This window comes from Oncorhynchus keta, chromosome 33, assembly GCF_023373465.1.
Source record: "Oncorhynchus keta strain PuntledgeMale-10-30-2019 chromosome 33, Oket_V2, whole genome shotgun sequence".
Classification (NCBI taxonomy): domain Eukaryota; kingdom Metazoa; phylum Chordata; class Actinopteri; order Salmoniformes; family Salmonidae; genus Oncorhynchus; species Oncorhynchus keta.
In genome coordinates this window covers 20,980,824-21,001,240 of record NC_068453.1, presented here as the reverse complement: position 1 = coordinate 21,001,240, position 20,417 = coordinate 20,980,824, and the positions used below count along the sequence as shown (strand labels likewise).

The window sequence follows — 20,417 nt, the reverse complement described above, 5'->3', positions numbered from 1 at the left end:
TCGGTCTTTCTCTCGCTCTCTCTTTTTTTCTCTCTCTCTTTCCCTCTCTCTCTCTCTCTCTCGGTCTCTCTCTCTCGGTCTTTCTCTCTCGGTCTTCTCTCTCGGTTCTTCCTTCCCCCCCTCTAGTAAATACAAGGTGGACTGTGCATGTGTGCGGGGGAACCCAGAGTGCCCGGTGCTGAAACACAACCTGGAGCCCACCGAGAACCTGGAGGCCAGCAGCCGCCGGCGGGGCCGCAAGGACAAGGAGCCCATGATGCAGCGAGGGGACCACCTGGACCTGGGCCAGAACCAGAATATGACCCTGGACTGTGACGGCAAGACCAAGGTTCTCGGGGCCGACGGCAAGCAGAGGAAGCTATCGCCCCTCCGCCTCTCTATCTCCAACAACCAGGTAAGATTTCCCTGGCAACACAACTCACCTCAATATGTCTCCATCAAAAACACCCCCTATCCGCTCACGCTCCCCCCCGTCCCCCCCATCACCACACGTTTCCGTCCCCGTCCCCCATCACCACACGTTTCCGTCCCCGTCCCCCATCACCACACGTTTCCGTCCCCGTCCCCCATCACCACACGTTTCCGTCCCGTCCCCCATCACCACACGTTTCCGTCCCCCATCACCACACGTTTCCGTCCCCCATCACCACACGTTTCCCGTCTCCGTCCCCCATCACCACACGTTTCCCACCCCGTCCCCCATCACCACACGTTTCCGTCACCACCCCGTCCCCCATCACCACACGTTCCCCCCCCATCACCACACGTTCCCCCGTCCCCCATCACCACACGTTTCCCCCGTCCCCCATCACCACACGTTTCCCCCCCCCCCATCTTCGTCCCCCATCACCACACGTTCCCCCCCCATCACCACACGTTTCCCCCCATCCCCCATCCCCCATCCACCGTTTCCCCCCCCCCCGTCCCCCATCACCACACGTTTCCCCCCGTCCCCATCACCACGTTTCCCCCGTCCCCCATCACCACGTTTCCCCCCATCACCACCGTTTCCCCCCCCCCCATCACCACACGTTTCCCCCGTCCCCATCACCACACGTTTCCCCCCGTCCCCCCATCACCACACGTTTCCCCCGTCCCCCATCACCACACGTTCCCCCCCCCGTCCCCCATCACCACACGTTTCCCCCCCGTCCCCCATCACCACACGTTCCCCCCCGTCCCCCATCACCACCGTTTCCCCCCGTCCCCCATCACCACACGTTTCCCCCCGTCCCCATCACCACATGTTTCCCCCCGTCCCCCATCACCACACGTTTCCCCCAGTCCCCCATCACCACACGTTTCCCCCGTCCCCCATCACCACACGTTTCCCCGTCCCCCCCCATCACCACACGTTTCCCCCCCGTCCCCCATCACCACACGTTTCCGTCCCCCCCATCACCACACGTTTCCCCCCCGTCCCCCATCACCACACGTTCCGTCCCCGTCCCCCATCACCACACGTCCCCCCAGTCCCCCCCATCACCACACGTTTCCGTCCCGTCCCCCATCACCACCGTTTCCGTCCCCCATCACCACGTTTCCCCATCCCCCACCACCACACCGTTTCCCCGTCCCCCATCACCACACGTTTCCCCCCCCACTCACGTCCCCCCCCCATCACCACACGTTTCCCCGTCCCCCATCACCACACGTTTCCGTCCCCGTCCCCCATCACCACACGTTTCCGTCCCGTCCCCCCCATCACCACACGTTTCCGTCCCCGTCCCCCATCACCACACGTTTCCGTCCCCGTCCCCCATCACCACACGTTTCCGTCCCCGTCCCCCATCACCACACGTTTCCGTCCCCCCCCATCACCACACGTTTCCGTCCCCCATCACCACCGTCCCCCCCATCACCACACGTTTCCCCCCGTCCCCCATCACCACACGTTTCCCCCCCGTCCCCCATCACCACACGTTTCCCCGTCCCCCCCCATCCCCACACGTTTCCCCCCGTCCCCCATCACCACACGTTTCCGTCCCCGTCCCCCATCACCACACGTTTCCCGTCCCGTCCCCCATCACCACACGTTTCCCCGTCTCCGTCCCCCATCACCACACGTTTCCCCCGTCCCCCATCACCACACGTTTTCCCCGTCCCCCATCACCACACGTTTCCCCCTCCCCCCCATCACTCCCCCATCACCACACGTTTCCCAGTCCCCCATCACCACCGTTCCCCCCCCCATCACCACACGTTTCCCGTCCCCCATCACCACACGTTTCCCCTCAGTCCCCCATCACCACACGTTTCCCCCGTCCCCCATCACCACACGTTTCCCCTCCGTCCCCCATCACCACACGTTTCCCCGTCCAGTCCCCCATCACCACACGTTTCCCCCGTCCCCCATCACCACACGTTTCCCCGTCCCCCCCCATCACCACACGTTTCCCCCCCGTCCCCCATCACCACACGTTTCCCCCCGTCCCCCATCACCACACGTTTCCCCCTCCCCGTCCCCCATCACCACACGTTTCCCCCCCCCATCACCACACGTTTCCCCGTCCCCCATCACCACACGTTTCCCCCGTCCCCCATCACCACACGTTTCCCCCCGTCCCCCATCACCACACGTTTCCCCGTCCCCCATCACCACACGTTCCCCTCCCAAATCACCACACGTTTCCCAGTCCCCCATCACCACCACGTTTCTCCGTCCCCCATCACCACACGTTTCCCCGTCCCCCCCATCACCACACGTTTCCGTCCCGTCCCCCCCATCACCACACGTTTCCCGTCCCCGTCCCCCATCACCACACGTTTCCGTCCCGTCCCCCATCACCACACGTTTCCCCGTCCCGTCCCCCATCACCACACGTTTCCCCCCCCCATCACCACACGTCCCCCCCATCACCACACGTTTCCGTCCCGTCCCCCATCACCACACGTTTCCCCCTGTCCCCATCACCACACGTTTCCGTCCCGTCCCCCATCACCACGCGTTTCCGTCCCCGTCCCCCATCACCACGCGTTTCCGTCCCCCATCCGTCCCCCATCACCACACGTTTCCCGTCCCCATCACCACACGTTTCCGTCCCCCCATCACCACACGTTCCCCCGTCCCCCATCACCACACGTTTCAGGTCCCCCATCACCACACGTTTCCCCCCGTCCCCCATCACCACACGTTTCCCCGTCCCCCATCACCACACGTTCCCCGTCCCCCATCACCACACGTTTCCCCCCGTCCCCCATCACCACACGTTTCCGTCCCCGTCCCCCATCACCACACGTTCCCCCCGTCCCCCATCACCACACGTTTCCCAGTCCCCCATCACCACACGTTTCCCCCGTCCCCCATCACCACACGTTTCCCCGTCCGTCCCCCATCACCACACGTTTCCCCCCCCCCCATCACCACCGTTTCCCCCCCGTCCCCCATCACCACACGTTTCCCCCCCCGTCCCCCATCACCACACGTTTCCCCCCCATCACCACCGTTCCGTCCCCCATCACCACACGTTTCCCCGTCCAGTCCCCCCATCACCACACGTTCCGTCCCGTCCCCCATCACCACCGTTTCCGTCCCCCCCATCACCACACGTCCCCCATCACCACACGTTCCGTCCCCGTCCCCCATCACCACACGTTCCGTCCCCCCCATCACCACACGTTTCCCCGTCCCCCATCACCACACGTTTCCCCGTCCCCCCCCATCACCACACGTTTCCCCCCCCGTCCCCCATCACCACACGTTTCCCCGTCCCCCCCATCACCACACGTTTCCCACCCCCCCCGTCCCCCATCACCACACGTTTCCGTCTCAGTCCCCCATCACCACCGTTTCCCCCCCCGTCCCCCATCACCACACGTTTCCCCCTCCCGTCCCCCATCACCACACGTTTCCCCCCCCCCCATCACCACCCACGTTTCCCCGTCCCCGTCCCCCATCACCACACGTTTCCCCGTCTCCGTCCCCCATCACCACACGTTTCCGTCCCGTCCCCCATCACCACACGTTTCCGTCCCCGTCCCCCATCACCACACGTTTCCGTCCCCGTCCCCCATCACCACACGTTTCCGTCCCCGTCCCCCATCACCACACGTTTCCTTCCGTCCCCCATCACCACACGTTTCCCCGTCTCCGTCCCCCATCACCACACGTTTCCCGTCCCCCATCACCACACGTTTCCCCGTCCCCCATCACCACACGTTTCCCGTCCCCCATCACCACACGTTTCCCCCGTCCCCCCCCCATCACCACCACGTTTCCGTCCCGTCCCCCCCCATCACCACACGTTTCCCCGTCCCGTCCCCCATCACCACACGTTCCCGTCCCGTCCCCCCATCACCACACGTTTCCGTCCCGTCCCCCATCACCACACGTTTCCCCCGTCCCCCATCACCACACGTTTCCGTCCCGTCCCCCATCACCACACGTTTCCCACCCCGTCCCCCATCACCACACGTTTCCCCGTCTCCGTCCCCCATCACCACACGTTTCCCCCCGTCCCCCATCACCACACGTTTCCCCCGTCCCCCATCACCACACGTTTCCCCCGTCCCCCATCACCACACGTTTCCCGTCTCGTCCCCCATCACCACACGTTTCCGTCCCCCGTCCCCCATCACCACACGTTTCCCCCTCCCCGTCCCCCATCACCACACGTTTCCCCCCGTCCCCCATCACCACACGTTTCCGTCCCCGTCCCCCCCATCACCACACGTTTCCGTCCCCGTCCCCCATCACCACACGTTTCCGTCCCCGTCCCCCATCACCACACGTTTCCGTCCCCGTCCCCCATCACCACACGTTTCCGTCCCGTCCCCCATCACCACACGTTTCCGTCCCGTCCCCCATCACCACGCGTTTCCGTCCCCCATCACCACACGTTTCCCGTCCCCATCACCACACGTTTCCCCCCCATCACCACACGTTTCCCCCGTCCCCCATCACCACACGTTTCCCCCGTCCCCCATCACCACGTTTCCCCCCGTCCCCCATCACCACACGTTTCCCGTCCCCCATCACCACACGTTTCCGTCCCCGTCCCCCATCACCACACGTTTCCCCCCGTCCCCCATCACCACACGTTTCCCCCCCGTCCCCCATCACCACACGTTTCCCCCCGTCCCCCATCACCACACGTTCCCCCCGTCCCCCCATCACCACCGTTCCCCCCCCCCCCCATCACCACACGTTTCCCCCCGTCCCCCATCACCACACGTTTCCCCCCCGTCCCCCATCACCACCACGTTTCCCCCTGTCCCCCCCCCCATCACCACACGTTTCCCCCGTCCCCCATCACCACACGTTTCCCTGTCCCCCCCCATCACCACACGTTTCCCCGTCCCCCATCACCACCGTTCCCCCCCCATCACCACACGTTTCCCGTCCCCCCATCACCACACGTTTCCCCCGTCCCCATCATCACCACGTTTCCCCCCAGTCCCCCATCACCACACGTTTCCCCGTCCCCCATCACCACACGTTTCCGTCCGTCCCCCATCACCACCGTTTCCCCCCGTCCCCCATCACCACCACGTTTCCCCCGTCCCCCATCACCACACGTTTCCCCCGTCCCCCATCACCACACGTTCCCCGTCCCGTCCCCCATCACCACACGTTCCCCCCCGTCCCCCATCACCACACGTTTCCCCCGTCCCCCCATCACCACCGTTTCCCCCCCCATCACCACGTTTCCCCCGTCCCCCATCACCACACGTTTCCCCCCGTCCCCATCACCACACGTTTCCCCCTCCCGTCCCCCATCACCACACGTTTCCCACCCCCGTCCCCCATCACCACACGTTTCCCCCCCCAGTCCCCCATCACCACCGTTTCCCCCCCCCCCCATCACCACACGTTTCCCCCCTCCCCCCCATCACCACACGTTTCCCCCTCCGTCCCCCATCACCACACGTTTCCGTCCCGTCCCCCCATCACCACACGTTTCCCCGTCTCGTCCCCCATCACCACACGTTTCCCCCCCGTCCCCCATCACCACACGTTTCCCCCGTCCCCCATCACCACACGTTTCCCCGTCCCCCATCACCACACGTTTCCCCGTCTCCGTCCCCCATCACCACGTTTCCCCGCTCCGTCCCCCATCACCACACGTTTCCCGTCTCCGTCCCCCATCACCACACGTTTCCCGTCCCCCCCATCACCACACGTTTCCCCCCCCCATCACCACACGTTTCCCTCCGTCCCCCATCACCACACGTTTCCCCGTCCCCCATCACCACACGTTTCCCCGTCTCCGTCCCCCATCACCACACGTTTCCCCCCCCACCACACGTTTCCCCCCGTCCCCCATCACCACACGTTTCCCCTCCCGTCCCCCATCACCACACGTTTCCCCGTCCCCCATCACCACACGTTTCCCGTCTCGTCCCCCATCACCACACGTTTCCCCCCCATCACCACACGTTTCCCGTCCCCCATCACCACACGTTTCCCGTCCCCCATCACCACCGTTTCCCCGTCCCCGTCCCCCATCACCACACGTTTCCCGTCCCCCATCACCACACGTTTTCCGTCCCCCATCACCACACGTTTCCCCCTGTCCCCCATCACCACACGTTTCCCCGTCTCCGTCCCCCATCACCACACGTTTCCCCGTCTCCGTCCCCCATCACCACACGTTTCCCCGTCTCCGTCCCCCATCACCACACGTTTCCGTCCCCGTCCCCCATCACCACACGTTTCCCCGTCCCGTCCCCCATCACCACACGTTTCCGTCCCCGTCCCCCATCACCACACGTTTCCGTCCCGTCCCCCATCACCACACGTTTCCCCCTGTCCCCCATCACCCACACGTTTCCGTCCCCGTCCCCCATCACCGCACGTTTCCGTCCCGTCCCCCATCCCCACACGTTTCCGTCCCCGTCCCCCATCACCACGTTTCCGTCCCGTTTCCCGTCCCCCATCACCACACGTTCCGTCCCCCATCACCACACGTTCCCCCCGTCCCCATCATCACACGTTTCCGTCCCCCATCACCACACGTTCCCCCCCCGTCCCCCATCACCACCGTTTCCCGTCCCCATCACCACACGTTTCCCCCAGTCCCCCATCACCACACGTTCCCTCCCGTCCCCCATCACCACCGTTCCCCCCCCCATGTCCCCCATCACCACACGTTCCCCCCGTCCCCCATCACCACACGTTCCCCCCGTCCCCCATCACCACACGTTCCCCCCGTCCCCCATCACCACCGTTTCCCCCCCGTCCCCCATCACCACACGTGTCCCCCATCACCACACGTTTCCCTCCCGTCCCCCATCACCACACGTGTCCCCCATCACCTGTTTCCCCAGTCCCCCCCATCACCACACTTTTCCCCCCCATCACCACACGTTCCCCCCATCCCCCGTCACCACGTTTCCCCCGTCCCCCATCACCACACGTTTTCCCCCGTCCCCCATCACCACACGTTTTCCCCCCGTCCCCCATCACCACCGTTTTCCCCCGTCCCCCATCACCACACGTTTTCCCCCCGTCCCCCATCACCACACGTTTCCGTCCCGTCCCCCATCACCACACGTTTCAGTCCCGTCCCCCATCACCACACGTTTCCGTCCCCGTCCCCCATCACCACACGTTTCCGTCCCGTCCCCCATCACCACACGTTTCCGTCCCGTCCCCCATCACCACACGTTTCCCCCTGTCCCCCATCACCACACGTTTCCCCCCGTCCCCCATCACCACACGTTTCCGTCCCCGTCCCCCATCACCACACGTTCCGTCCCCCGTCCCCCATCACCACACGTTTTCCCCCATCACCACACGTTTCCGTCCCCGTCCCCCATCACCACACGTTTCCGTCCCCGTATCCCATCACCACACGTTTCCCCCTGTCCCCCATCACCCCACGTTTCCCCCTGCCCCCCATCCCCACACGTTTCCCCCTGTCCCCCATCACCACACGTTTCCGTCCCCGTCCCCCATCACCACACGTTTCCGTCCCCGTCCCCCATCACCACGCGTTTCCGTCCCCTATCACCACACGTCCCCGTCCCCCATCACCACACGTTCCGTCCCCCATCACCACACGTTCCCGTCCCCCATCACCACACGTTCCCGTTCCCGTCCCCCATCACCACGCGTTTCCCCACCCCAGTCCCCATCACCACACGTCCCGTCCCCCATCACCACACGTTTCCCCCCGTCCCCATCACCACACGTTTCCGTCCCCGTCCCACATCACCACACGTTTCCGTCCCCGTCCCACATCACCACACGTTTCCGTCCCCGTCCCCCATCACCACACGTTTCCGTCCCCGTCCCCCATCACCACACGTTCCGTCCCGTCCCCCATCACCACACGTTTCCCCCTGTCCCCCATCACCACACGTTTCCGTCCCCGTCCCCCATCACCACACGTTTCCGTCCCCGTCCCCCATCACCACACGTTTCCGTCCCAGTCCCCCATCACCACGCGTTTCCGTCCCCCATCACCACGCGTTTCCGTCCCCCCCATCACCACACGTTCCCCCCGTCCCCCATCACCACACGTTCCCCCGTCCCCCATCACCACGCGTTTCCCCCCAGTCCCCATCACCACACGTTCCCCGTCCCCCATCACCACGCGTTTCCCCCCAGTCCCCCATCACCACACGTTCCGTCCCCCATCACCACGCGTCCCCCAGTCCCCATCACCACACGTTCCCCCCGTCCCCCATCACCACACGTTTCCCCCCGTCCCCCCGTCCCCCCATCACCACACGTTTCCCCCCCGTCCCCCCAGTCCCCCATCACCACACGTTTCCCCCCGTCCCCCATCACCACACGTTTCCCCGTCCCCCATCACCACACGTTCCGTCCCCCCAGTCCCCATCACCACACGTCCCCCCGTCCCCCATCACCACACGTTCCCCCCGTCCCCCATCACCACACGTTTCCCCGTCCCCCCCGTCCCCATCACCACACGTTTCCCCCGTCCCCCATCACCACACGTTCCCCGTCCCCATCACCACACGTTCCCCGTCCCCATCACCACATGTTCCCCGTCCCCCCCCATCACCACACGTTTCCCCCCGTCCCCCATCACCACGTTTCCCCCGTCCCCCATCACCACACGTTTCCCCGTCCCCCATCACCACACGTTTCCCCGTCCCCCATCACCACACGTTTCCCCCCGTCCCCCATCACCACACGTTTCCCCCCCCATCACCACACGTTCCCCCCCATCACCACACGTTCCCCCCCATCACCACACGTTCCCGTCCCCATCACCACACGTTCCCCGTCCCCATCACCACACGTTCCCCGTCCCCATCACCACACGTTCCCCGTCCCCATCACCACACGTTCCCCGTCCCCATCACCACACGTTCCCCGTCCCCATCACCACACGTTCCCCGTCCCCATCCCCACACGTCCCCCGTCCCCATCACCACACGTTCCCCGTCCCCATCACCACACGTTCCCCGTCCCCATCACCACACGTTCCCCCGTCCCCATCACCACACGTTCCCCGTCCCCATCACCACACGTTCCCCGTCCCCATCACCACACGTTCCCCCCGTCCCCATCACCACACGTTCCCCCGTCCCCATCACCACACGTTCCCCGTCCCCATCACCACACGTTCCCCGTCCCCATCACATACCCTTCACCCACTGCCATTTCTCCATCACTGTTGAAGATTGCCTCATTGGAGCCTATAAGTTGTCTTTCCCCTTGAAGACTTTGTGTTATCATATTTAGCTTGTTTTCCATTTAGTTAGCGTCCAATGTCCATGCGTGTAGCCATTTTTCAATGTTTCTGTTTTATTCTTGTTATCCATTAGTAGACTACTTGTATTCCTCTATCATCCATCTTGGTTCCCCCTCTCCCTGGCCAAAGCCCACTCCTTAACCCAGCCATCTCTCTCACCATGCCGTGTCTAGCTCTCTAGTGGCAGATGAGACATGCTATCACGCTGTGTCCTCTCTGCTGCAGGAGCTCCTGAACGCACCACTAGGCATCCCTATACTCAGTGTTATACACAGAGAGAAAGCCCTGTCTCTGGGGTGGTCCCCAACCTTGTGTTCAGTAGATACCAGAGGTACAATCTGAACCTGTCCAGTAAGAAATGTCTGTTTTCCTATTCCATTGCAAAACATTTTGTTGTGTTGTCCAATAACCCCGACCCAGGCCATAGGTCTTATCGGTAAGCATGTTGCTTCTGTGGTAGGGACTGGTAGTTCCCACGATGAGGGATTTTTTTTTAAGGACTGATCTGAGGGAAGCACACAGAAGCATGGTTTATACCTGACTCCAATAATCACCTAATTATGATCTTCAGTTTAGAATGCAATTAGTTTAAATCAGGTGTGTTTGCTAGGGAGGAGGTGTGACCCCAATCAGGGCCCCGAGGACTGGCGTTGCCCAGGCCTGGTCTAGAATGAGGAATGGTGAAGAGGCTCAGACGTCAGAGATAAGGTGCGAGGCATTTCTATCGGAACACCGCGCACAAACCATGAACTGAACACGCTGAATGGGGAAGCTGTCCACATCTGTCATTGTGCACAAACAGACCTTCGTGTGACCACAAGAGCCACAACTGGACATATGACAGGGTAGTTGTTGGTTACAGGGAAGTTGTTGGGAGTGGGCTCCAAACAATGTATCATAAGGCACTACAGAAGTGAACCTGGTCTCTCGCTCTTATTTGATAAGGGGTACGATTGCGTTTCGATGTTATTCTGACTGCCTAGGACCGCATACAATCTCTGAGCAAGTTTGTGGACAGACAAACCCACCACGGCCCCAGTCAGTGCCCCCAACGGTCACTCTCTCCCCCTCCCCACCTACCACCTCACTACTCTAGACCCTCTAGTCTGTAGCCAGACTGCCTGTGGTTGGTCAGTGCCATGATAAAGCACCTCTCCCCCTCTAACAGGATCCTACAGAGTTAGAGGGTGTAGAAGACCAGCCTGATAACTCCGTTAGCAGTGAAGTAGAGATGGAGTCAGAGGAGACCATTGCAGAGAGAAAGAGGAAGATGGTAAGTTCTGTGAGCCAGGGCTGCAGCGCGCCCTGCTGTGTGCAGCCCATACCCCCCCCCCCTCTCCATAGGAATAAGCTCATCCTTGCTGGTATGGGTCACTGTTTGTGTGGTGGTGGTTCCCCCCCCACCTCCCTGCTTCTGCTGCTGTCTCTGCCTCATCCTGTTGCTGTGTAGCCTAGCTCGCGGCCCCCACCCCCACCCTGCTCTCTGTTGCTCACTCACTTCCTCTGGCAGAGCCCTCAAACACTGAGGCTCTGTGTTTTGGTCATCATTATACATATTTTCCTCATTTATTTAATAGCTCATTTGCTAAACCATCACACATTGCACCATTCTGGGCCCTCCAGAGCTGAGTAAACAAGAGCCCCAGCCTCAACACACGTAAGTACTGGAACTCTCCCTGTGTGTCTGAGTATGACCCTCATACATAATTGGCAAACTGTTTTGAAATGACCAATTACTCTCCTCTCTCCTGCTAAAGAGCTCTGGTGACCTAGAGAGTTGGGCTCTGGCACGCTCTCCCTCTGTCATATACACACACACACACTCTGGAAATTACCCTGCTGTCAGCTCCCTTTCACACTACAAGGCCCAAGGTGTAAAGCGCTGACTCATCGTTCTGGCCAATGGACTGGCTCACTCTCTGTTAAATAGCCCTGAGCCAGAGAGAAGAGGGGGTGGGGGTGGGGGGACTTCTTTGTTGCCAGGGCCTCATTGAGTCTGGGACATCCAATAGCCTGCCTCCCTACAAGGGAAGCTGCAAGCTGGTGTGTCCCCCCCCCCCTCTACTGTGGAAGAACGTCCTCTGACGTGACAATCACCCACTGGTCTGGTGTATGTATGGTGTTAAACCACACATCCACAACAATGCCCTGTCCGCATGGGCTCTTAACACTGGTGATGTCTGTGTGTGTGTTAGGCATGGTATGTCTCCCACACTCATGTTAAAGATCCGGCTTGGTGCCAGGGATACAGACACGGCATGGAACACACAGTTAAAATGTTAGTTGCAGTAATGTTCGGTTTTGGGTGTTGCAGATGGTATGTAGTTGCTTGTCATCAACCTTGGTGAAAGTTGGTGATTGGGTTGGTTGCTATTGTCTTGGTTTTCTTTCCTTGTGTCGTGGGTTCAGTGTGTGGTTTATGACACTGTGGTGAGGTGGTGAACATGTGGCTGAGTTCCAGTGGTGGTGGGTTGTGTTGAAATCACTGTTCATTCATTCAGCCCAAATAAAGTCTTCCTACTGGATATGCTGGTGTAAGCAGACAAGGTGAAGAAGCCCTGACTGGACACACGTCTACAGGCATAAGGCAGCCATTCTCCCTATCTGCGCCCCTCTTCTCTCCCCTATTTCATAACCCTGTAGTGGTCAGGTCACCTCTCCACACCCCCACCTGTCTGAGGATCCCTGAGGGTCGGCAACACACTGAAGCCCCTAGAGTGGGGAACCGTGGTGGTGTGTGTATGTTCTATGTGTGTTATTGGGGGGGACCGGGCCTCTTGTCTTCTAAACCAGGCTGTCTCTCTGTAAACCATTCAGGCCAGCCCAGCGGAGGAGTCCCATCTGCAAGGCGTGGGGGCCTCCAGCTGTCTGGGACTGAGTAAACCGGAGGTAAACCTGACCCACCAACCCCTACCCACCCCCAAACATACCCACCCCCGCCTGCCTGCCTTCCCCTCCACCTCATAGGGGACCCCACTGACTGACAAACATACTAACCCCCACCTCCATCTTCCCTCCACTGACTGGCCCTGTGGCAGACCCCAGTGTGTCTCTGCTACTGGGGGTGGTAAAACTAGTCTGGTGGAGGCAGCCGTGGTATTCTAAACACCCTGAATGGTTTGGTAAGGGTTAATGTTACGTTCCCACTTCCAGTTAGTTTGGTCTCACATCAACAGGGTGTTTACTTGTTGAATCTCCATTGGTTTTTCCTCCACTGGAAGAGGAAGTGGTGGTCCTTTTTCTGTCATTCTGCGCCGCTGCTGTTTTTTTCTCTGCCAGCCAGACTGCCTCTTGCCTGTCCTGTGTTGCGATAACGTGTCCCTCCCCCTCTAGGCCCAGTGGGTTCAGGAGACTAGGCCACGTGGACTAACGCTTACTGCTCTGTCCTCCTCTCCTCTACAGACCCGTGAAGAGAGGAAGATGGAGGCCATCCTGCAGGCCTTTGCCCGCATGGAGAAGAGGGAGAAGAGGCGGGAGCAGGCCCTGGAGAAGATCGGCACCAAGTCAGAGGGGGGCATCAAGGAGGAGCCCCCTGCCACCCCCGAGGCCGACATGCAGTCTCCTGGTATCATGACGGTAAGTGATAGTTGACTCAACATGTTCGTTATGCCTGCACTCTCTCTTAGACATTGGTTCCACCAGGTCGTTAGTATTAAAAGAGGATGTTGTCAATAATCTGAAGGGTTAGCTAATGGTGACTATAAACCCATCCAAAACTATGCTACTGTACTCTATCCTAACCCTGTCTCTCCCAGCCCCTGCTAGAGGTGAAGGAGGAGCCGGGTCTCAACAAGCCCACGCCGGCCAAGCTGCGAGGCAGCAAGCAGAGGAAGAGCTTCTCGCGGAGCCGCACCCACATCGGGCAGCAGAGGCGGCGAGCTCGCACCATTAGCACCTGCTCTGACATACCTCCCGGCTCGCCCGGGGAACTCCTGGACCCCCTGGCCAATGATAGCCTAGACGTAGAGGCCTCCAGGGACCCTGAACCAGAGGCCCTCTCCTCCCATGCCCCCGACACCAGCCCCCCTTACAGTGGCTCCCCGGCCCCTGACAGAAACCGCTCCGGGCAGAAGTACCCCAAAACTAAAAAGGTATCCTAGCCACGGCTCAGTGCTCACCCCTAAACATGACTAGTCACTATTCTATTTAGACTAATAGGAATGTTCTACTCCTTCTAGTGAAATTTCACTCAATACTATAATTAAATGCAGTGTGGTTCTGACTAAAGCTCTCTGTCTCTCTACAGCACTTAGTGAGTGAGTGGTGCGTCGACAAGCAGGAGCGGTCATTGCGGACCCCAGAGCCGATCCCGGAGAGGCCCCTGAGGATCAGCAGCGACCCTGAGGTGCTGGCCACCCAGCTCAACGCCCTACCCGGCATGGGCCCCAGCCCGCACGTCTACAGCACGCCCAAACACTACGTCCGCTTCTCCTCGCCCTTCCTGGCCAACCGCAGCCCCACCACCCCTGGGGTGCCCACTGGACGCCGGCGTTCCCGCGAGCTGCCCGACACGCCGCCCACCTCAGGCTCCTGCAAGAAGGTATGTTGTTCACCACCTCACAGAGGAATGGAGTGAGTTAGCTGTCAGGTATAGAAAAACAGACTGGCGGGGTTAACCGGGCAGAAGGACAGACTGGCGGGGTTAACCGGGCAGAGGGACAGACTGGCGGGGTTAACCGGGCAGAGGGACAGACTGGCGGGGTTAACCGGGCAGAGGGACAGACTGGCGGGGTTAACCGGGCAGAGGGGCAGACTGGCGGGGTTAACCGGGCAGAGGGGCAGACTGGCGGGGTTAACCGGGCAGAGGGACAGACTGGCGGGGTTAACCGGGCAGAGGGGCAGACTGGCGGGGTTAACCGGGCAGAGGGGCAGACTGGCGGGGTTAACCGGGCAGAGGGGCAGACTGGCGGGGTTAACCGGGCAGAGGGGCAGACTGGCGGGGTTAACCGGGCAGAGGGGCAGACTGGCGGGGTTAACCGGGCAGAGGGACAGTATTATTGTCAATAACAGAGACTTAGGTTTTCTAAGATGTAGCTGCCTTGGAGATTAGTGAACGTGATTTTGTATTTGTGGTTGACATGTCCAAGTCCTCTCCCTCCCTGTCTTCTCCCCACAGCGCTGGCTGAAGCAGGCTCTAGAGGAGGAGACCACCACCCCTCCACCCAGCAGCGGCCGGCCCACCCTGGTCATGCCTAGCGAGGGCCCTCTCAGCCCCCCTATCAACGGGGACTCTGATAGCCCCCTCCCCTACAACGGAAGCTGCACCTTGCCAGGTGAGGACTCTGGTGAGGACTCAGGAATGTGTTTCTCATCACTTAGAAGGAACATAAGTCTTGTCTGTTTTTTTGCATGTGAGTAACCCTTTCTCTCTCTCTCTGTGTATGTGTCATACAGAGTTGCCCACTCCTCTGAAGAAGCGGCGCCTGGGTCTGTGTCCACTGGACGCCTGCATGTCAGAGAGCTCCACCCCCTACGGCTCTCCCTGCGCAACGCCAACCCGGGCCGACCTATCAGAGACGCCGGGTACACCCTTGCTGCTGGCCACACCACCCCGCATCACCCGTATGGAAGAACCGAGCCCCGAGCCTCTACCTAGCACCCCCACACACACACTCAGTGCCCCGCAGGAAGTAAGACACGCACTCTCACCTACAAACACACACACACTCATAGTGGGAAGTGAACAATGTGTTAATATCTCTGTTCCTGTGTCCACAGAGCGAGTCTTCCCTGGACAGCTCACCAGAGGGCAGTCGCAGACCCAGCCCCCAAGAGGCTGAGCGGCCACCTTCGCTGCTCTCCTCCCCCTGTGTAGCGGTCAGGGCTCCCAGTCTGGATGTGTTGCCCCCCCAAGAGGCCAAGACCTGCGCCCCCCTGAGCCCCCAGCCTCCCACCCCCGAGCCCCAGGACTGTGTGGGAGAGGAGGGGCCAGAGACAGTGACCGAGGGCAGCAGCGACACCCCCTCCTCCACAGACCCAGCCTCTTCCTCCCTCCTCCCCCCCTGGATGAAGAGTCCAGAGAGAGTGGGTCTGTCAGGGCCAGGGGGTCTGTCCTTCTCCCCCATCAACTCTAACCTGAGGGACCTTACCCCCTCACACACCCTGGAGCCCATCTTGGCCTTCAGGCCTGAGGCGGTGGCTGGTGTTGTGGCGGTGACAGTGACGGTACCAGTACCCCTGGCAGCAGGACCCTTCACAGAGGCTGCAGGGTCTCTCTTCTACCCCTGCCCTGAGGAGGGGGGAACGCTGGCCTTCTCTCGTTCACTAAGTGGAGACAGCACCGGAGAGGGAGGGTCAGGACAGAATCCCCCACAGAAGAAAAAGGTGAGTTGCTATATTCTCTATTCAGCCTCCCCATTCAAGCTGTGTTACGGTTCCTGGACTGATAAAGGTACGTCTGTTTTCGTGTGATGTCATGTGTTTTCCCAGGTGTCTTTGCTGGAGTACAGGAAACGTCAGCGAGAGGCGCAGCGCAGTGGCTCCAAAATGGAATGCGGCTCGCCTGTCTCTACAACACCTACCCTGGTGGAGATGTTCCCTCTGCCCATGGAGACCACCCAAGAGCCTCCACCCCTGGCTCCTGCTCCGGACCAAGCTCCAGTGGCCCCCACCCCGCCTGAGCCAAATACCCCCCAGCCCAGCGAGGACACAGAGCCCCCTGTCGAGGGGGAGAGAGAGGGGGGAGAGGGACAGTGGACCTCGTCCACCTCGGTGGAGCAGGCAAGAGAGCGTGGCTACCACAGAGCCCTGTCGCTTAGTGACCACAGCAAGGACAAAGGTACACACACACACACACCACTTGGACATAACTTCTTTACTGATGATAGTTTAAATGGCATATATAGTTTAATTGTAATAATGTGTGCTTGTTTCAGATGGAGAGACCGAGGGCAGTGAGGCCCCAGTCAGCAGAGATTGTTCATCTCCTAGCCTGCAGAGGACCCCAACCCACACGGTAAGAAACATTCTGCTTTCTGGCTCAAACAGTAGTGTGAAGTACATGTTGCTGCCAAACACAGCCATCACACAGCCTATAGTGTAGGTCAGGGGTCAGCAACATGAGCCAAACTGTCAAAGTTTTGATTTTAGTTTTCGGTCTGTAAAATTCAGGAAATCTGTTCCCAAGTATTCCCACAAAGAATAAGACATGATGGTGTCTCAATGTGATCAAGGTATGACATGATTGTTATTTTCAAATACAATCTCTTTTTGTCGTCAGTTTGCAGTGTGCCCCCCGACCATTCGTTCCAACAAAGATCTTCCCGCGGCTGAATGTATTTGCCTACCCCTGATGTAGGCTGTTATTGTTCATGACTTACCCGTTCCCTCGCTCAGTCTCTCTCTCCTCCCTAGCCGTGTTCTCCTGGCCCCAGCAGCCCGTCCCAGCCTGGCAGTCGCACAGTGAAGGAGGAGGAGAGTGACAGCCGGCCTCGGACCCCCTCCCAGGCCACCCCACAGCAGCCCAGCAAGCCTGCCGTACCCAAGACAGCCCCCCTGACCCCCACCAAGCTACACCCTGCTGCCCCCTACCCTGCCCCCTCACTCCTCCACTCCCCCAAACCCCAGGCCCAGGGCTCCCCTTACCGCAGCCAGAGGGCCTTCCTCTTTGCTCCTCCTCAGTCCCAGCCACAGGCTCAACCAGGGCTGCCCCCCTTCTCCCAGTACAGCCCACAGTCCGCTCCACCTCCCCCTCCTCCACCAGCACCTCCAGCCTCAGCGGCCTACTTCTCCAGCCAGTCAGCCCCCGCCGTGGGATCCTTCCCTGGGTTCAAGCCTGCAGTGACGTCCCCATTCCCCCCTGGAGCCCAGCCCCTCCTGCAGACTCTTCCTCCCCACGCCCTGCACTACCAGAGCTCTACCACTCCCCCTCCTCCTCCCCCTCCCCCACCACAACACCCTGGGCCCGGCCCAGCCCTGCTACACGTTAGCCTGCAGCCTCCTCCTGTCCAGCAGCACCAGCTCCTCCTGACCACAGCCCCCCAGTCCTCCCTCCCTCCTCCTCCGCCCCCTCCCCCACAGGGCCAGACCCACCAGCTGCAGCAGCCCAGTGCCAGCACCCTCCTGTCACTCAACCAGGGCTTGCCTCTTCCTCCACCCCCACCCCCTCCTCCTGCCTCCTCCACCGGTGTCCCAATGCAAGTGCAGGCCCCTCACCACTTTCAGAACTTGGGGGGCTTTCCAACCCCGCTGATGCACACCGGCGGCACCGCTAACCCCTCGGTGCCCCCCTCCACCTACCCCCCGCCCCACCAGCAGACTGGACTGCCCCCCCCTCCTCCCCCTCCCCAGCAGCAGACTCAGCCGGCCCAGGCCGTGCCCACCGCCACTCAGATGCCCAGCGGAACACGTGGGGCCCCTGCGTCCCCCGCCCCCTTTCACAACGCTGGGTACCTGGGCACGGGGTGGCACTGACCGCCTCCATGCAGGCCTCCCCCTTGGCCCTGCCAGCCCCTGTGAACTCTCTCTGACAGACAGCGGAACACAACAAGCAACAAAAGCTGTAAATATTTTCTATGTACCTGAACACATGGCCAATGGAAAAACAGGAGAACGTGGATAAAGGGGTGCTTTTTAAAGGACAAACTGAAAACAAGGACCGGGAAACAATCTTATTCAGAGACTTTGTGTTTGAAAATGGATGATTCCCCCGGTGCTCATCCCACTCTCTCTCCGACGTCCCTCCCTCTGTTTTCTTTTGAATATCCCTCCTGTGGCGGAGAGAGTGCCTGACCGTCTGACCGTCTGTCTGTTTTGGACTTCTATTGTAAGGTCCCGCACTTTCTGTATCAATGTACATTCCAGCCTCCACCCCCCTTCGTCAGTTAGTCCGCCTTTCACTTCTACTTCTCTTTGTCTATTGTCTGCTCTTCTACACCGTTTATTCGTTTTATCTAGTGGCTCATTATAGCAAACAGAAAGCTTTTTGTATAGAGAAAAAATAGAGTTATTATTATTTTTATTCCTCTGTGTAACAAATATCTGTGCACCGCTGCAGTGATTCAGAAAATGCTCTTCTGGGAGCCCGCTTCACTGCCCCAGGAGGCTGCACTCGTGTGTGTGTGTGTGTGTGTGTGTGTGTGTGTGTGTGTGTGTGTGTGTGTGTGTCAGTGGGAGAAAGGGAAGTGATAGACAGTAAGAGTGATGGTGTGAAACGAGTGCAGTAGTCCTCTGTGGTAGCCAGAGTGAGGTCTCACGTAGGTAGGACGTTAGCGGTTTATTTTTGAATATCAATGGTTATTTGTAGAAATTGTAATTTAATGTATAGGTGGTTACTCCAGCTTTCTCCGGAAACAGGTTGTATATATTTGCTTCTTTTCTTTCCTATGCTTGTACAATTGGCTCCCATCCCATTTTGGAATCTGGTTGTAAATACGAGCGCTCTTCTTGGCAAAGATGAATGTTTCTGTGACAATAGCACTTTTTATTTAGTTTTTCCTCTCTGGACTATTCAGTGTAGTCTTTTATTATTTGTGTGTGCGTGTGAGTATGTTTGTGCAGAGGAGAGAGACTCAAACACTGCACTGGTTGGCTATTTTCATGGTTCATTATAATAAATCACTGTAATGACAGTTTTATACCACTGGTGGTGTTGTGTGTGTGTCTGTCTGTATGTTCTGTCTGTCTGGGAGAAGGAAGGCTGATATGTTGGCATATTTTCAAATGGTTTAACGGATGCCTCCTACCTGACGTGGTCCTTGTTATCCGGGATCCTTGGGACGTCCCTACTCCATAGAAGTTACTGTTGAAAATGGTCAAGGAAAGGGTTAGGTAAGGACTATGGTTATGTTTAGGGTAGGGATGTCCCAAGGAACCCCGGATAGCACTAACCTACCTGACAAGCCACCAGCAAGCTGCCTGTCGCCTCCAAATAAAACTCCTGTGAAAAGTCGTGGTTGGATGCTGTCGGACAACTTCACCATATCATGGAACCATAGAGACCTGAACCATCTTCAGCATGTCCCCTGAGAATTCCTTTAGAGTGGATTACATTTCAGGTGTAAGGAATGTGTACCATCATGCCAGCAACAGATATGCCCATTAATGAATATTTCTTTAGTGGTTGCCTGCTATCTTATCACAACAGATTGTAGACCTTTCCATCAGGAGAGCAACACTAACTGCATCTAATGAGCGCCTGACTCTCTTCCTGACAGGGATGCATGTTGGTTAGTGGTAGTTTATCACTGGTAAGCAGATGTTGTGACAACCCTCTCTTTGATCTGTTGTGCTGTGTGCATATCAATGTGGACACTCCAGTCTTGATGAACATCAATGATTAAGCAGACCCTTCATGGTTACAAGTGCTCTCCTGTCTCCGTTATGCACATGACGAACCAGCACAAATGAGCTTCACAACAACACACCACTCCTGGTTTTGGAGTGTCTCCCATGTTCACAAGGAGAGAATCCACAGTTCAGGGACATGTGGTCTAGAGAGGACATGTGGTCTAGAAATATGTGTTTGACGAGAAGTCTGAAGTTCAATGCCTGGCCCGGTTAGTTTTGCATGGCCCGGTGCCCCGGGTGGGTGGAGTTTGCGTATTTTAGACCATTCCATTGGTCCTTAAGTGAATTCTCCACCCACCTGGTGCACATGCAAAACGAAGTGGTCCAATCAGAATAGGGCTATAGGGGTTGGGCAAGTGGGTGCTTTTGGGTTGTGTATAGTTAATTGTTCCAAGAAGAGAGAAGTGCATTTACAACGTTAGGAGACCGGATCTGTTCATCAATATAATAATTTCTGAG

General features: G+C 59.2%; 1 protein-coding gene across 14 annotated transcripts in view; it reads left to right on the top strand.

Moving 5' to 3' along the window:
• Positions 1-19,251, top strand: part of LOC118380705 (inactive histone-lysine N-methyltransferase 2E-like) — a 48,640-nt gene extending 29,389 nt beyond the window's left edge. For 8 of the 14 annotated variants that reach the window (XM_052492425.1, XM_052492427.1, XM_052492422.1 and 5 more), the window contains 12 exons: positions 127-394; positions 10,840-10,944; positions 12,489-12,560; positions 13,074-13,247; positions 13,427-13,762; positions 13,918-14,211; positions 14,788-14,956; positions 15,066-15,301; positions 15,390-15,995; positions 16,101-16,449; positions 16,547-16,626; positions 17,025-19,251. In XM_052492425.1, the coding sequence (XP_052348385.1) occupies positions 127-394; positions 10,840-10,944; positions 12,489-12,560; positions 13,074-13,247; positions 13,427-13,762; positions 13,918-14,211; positions 14,788-14,956; positions 15,066-15,301; positions 15,390-15,995; positions 16,101-16,449; positions 16,547-16,626; positions 17,025-18,083 (3,748 nt within the window). In that variant the 3' untranslated portion in view covers positions 18,084-19,251. Of the gene's footprint in view, positions 1-126; positions 395-10,839; positions 10,945-12,488; positions 12,561-13,073; positions 13,248-13,426; positions 13,763-13,917; positions 14,212-14,787; positions 14,957-15,065; positions 15,302-15,389; positions 15,996-16,100; positions 16,450-16,546; positions 16,627-17,006 lie in introns of all 14 variants that reach the window. The other 6 variants (XM_052492431.1, XM_052492433.1, XM_052492426.1 and 3 more) reach the window with 5 other exon arrangements.
• The last annotated feature ends 1,166 nt before the right edge of the window (positions 19,252-20,417 follow it).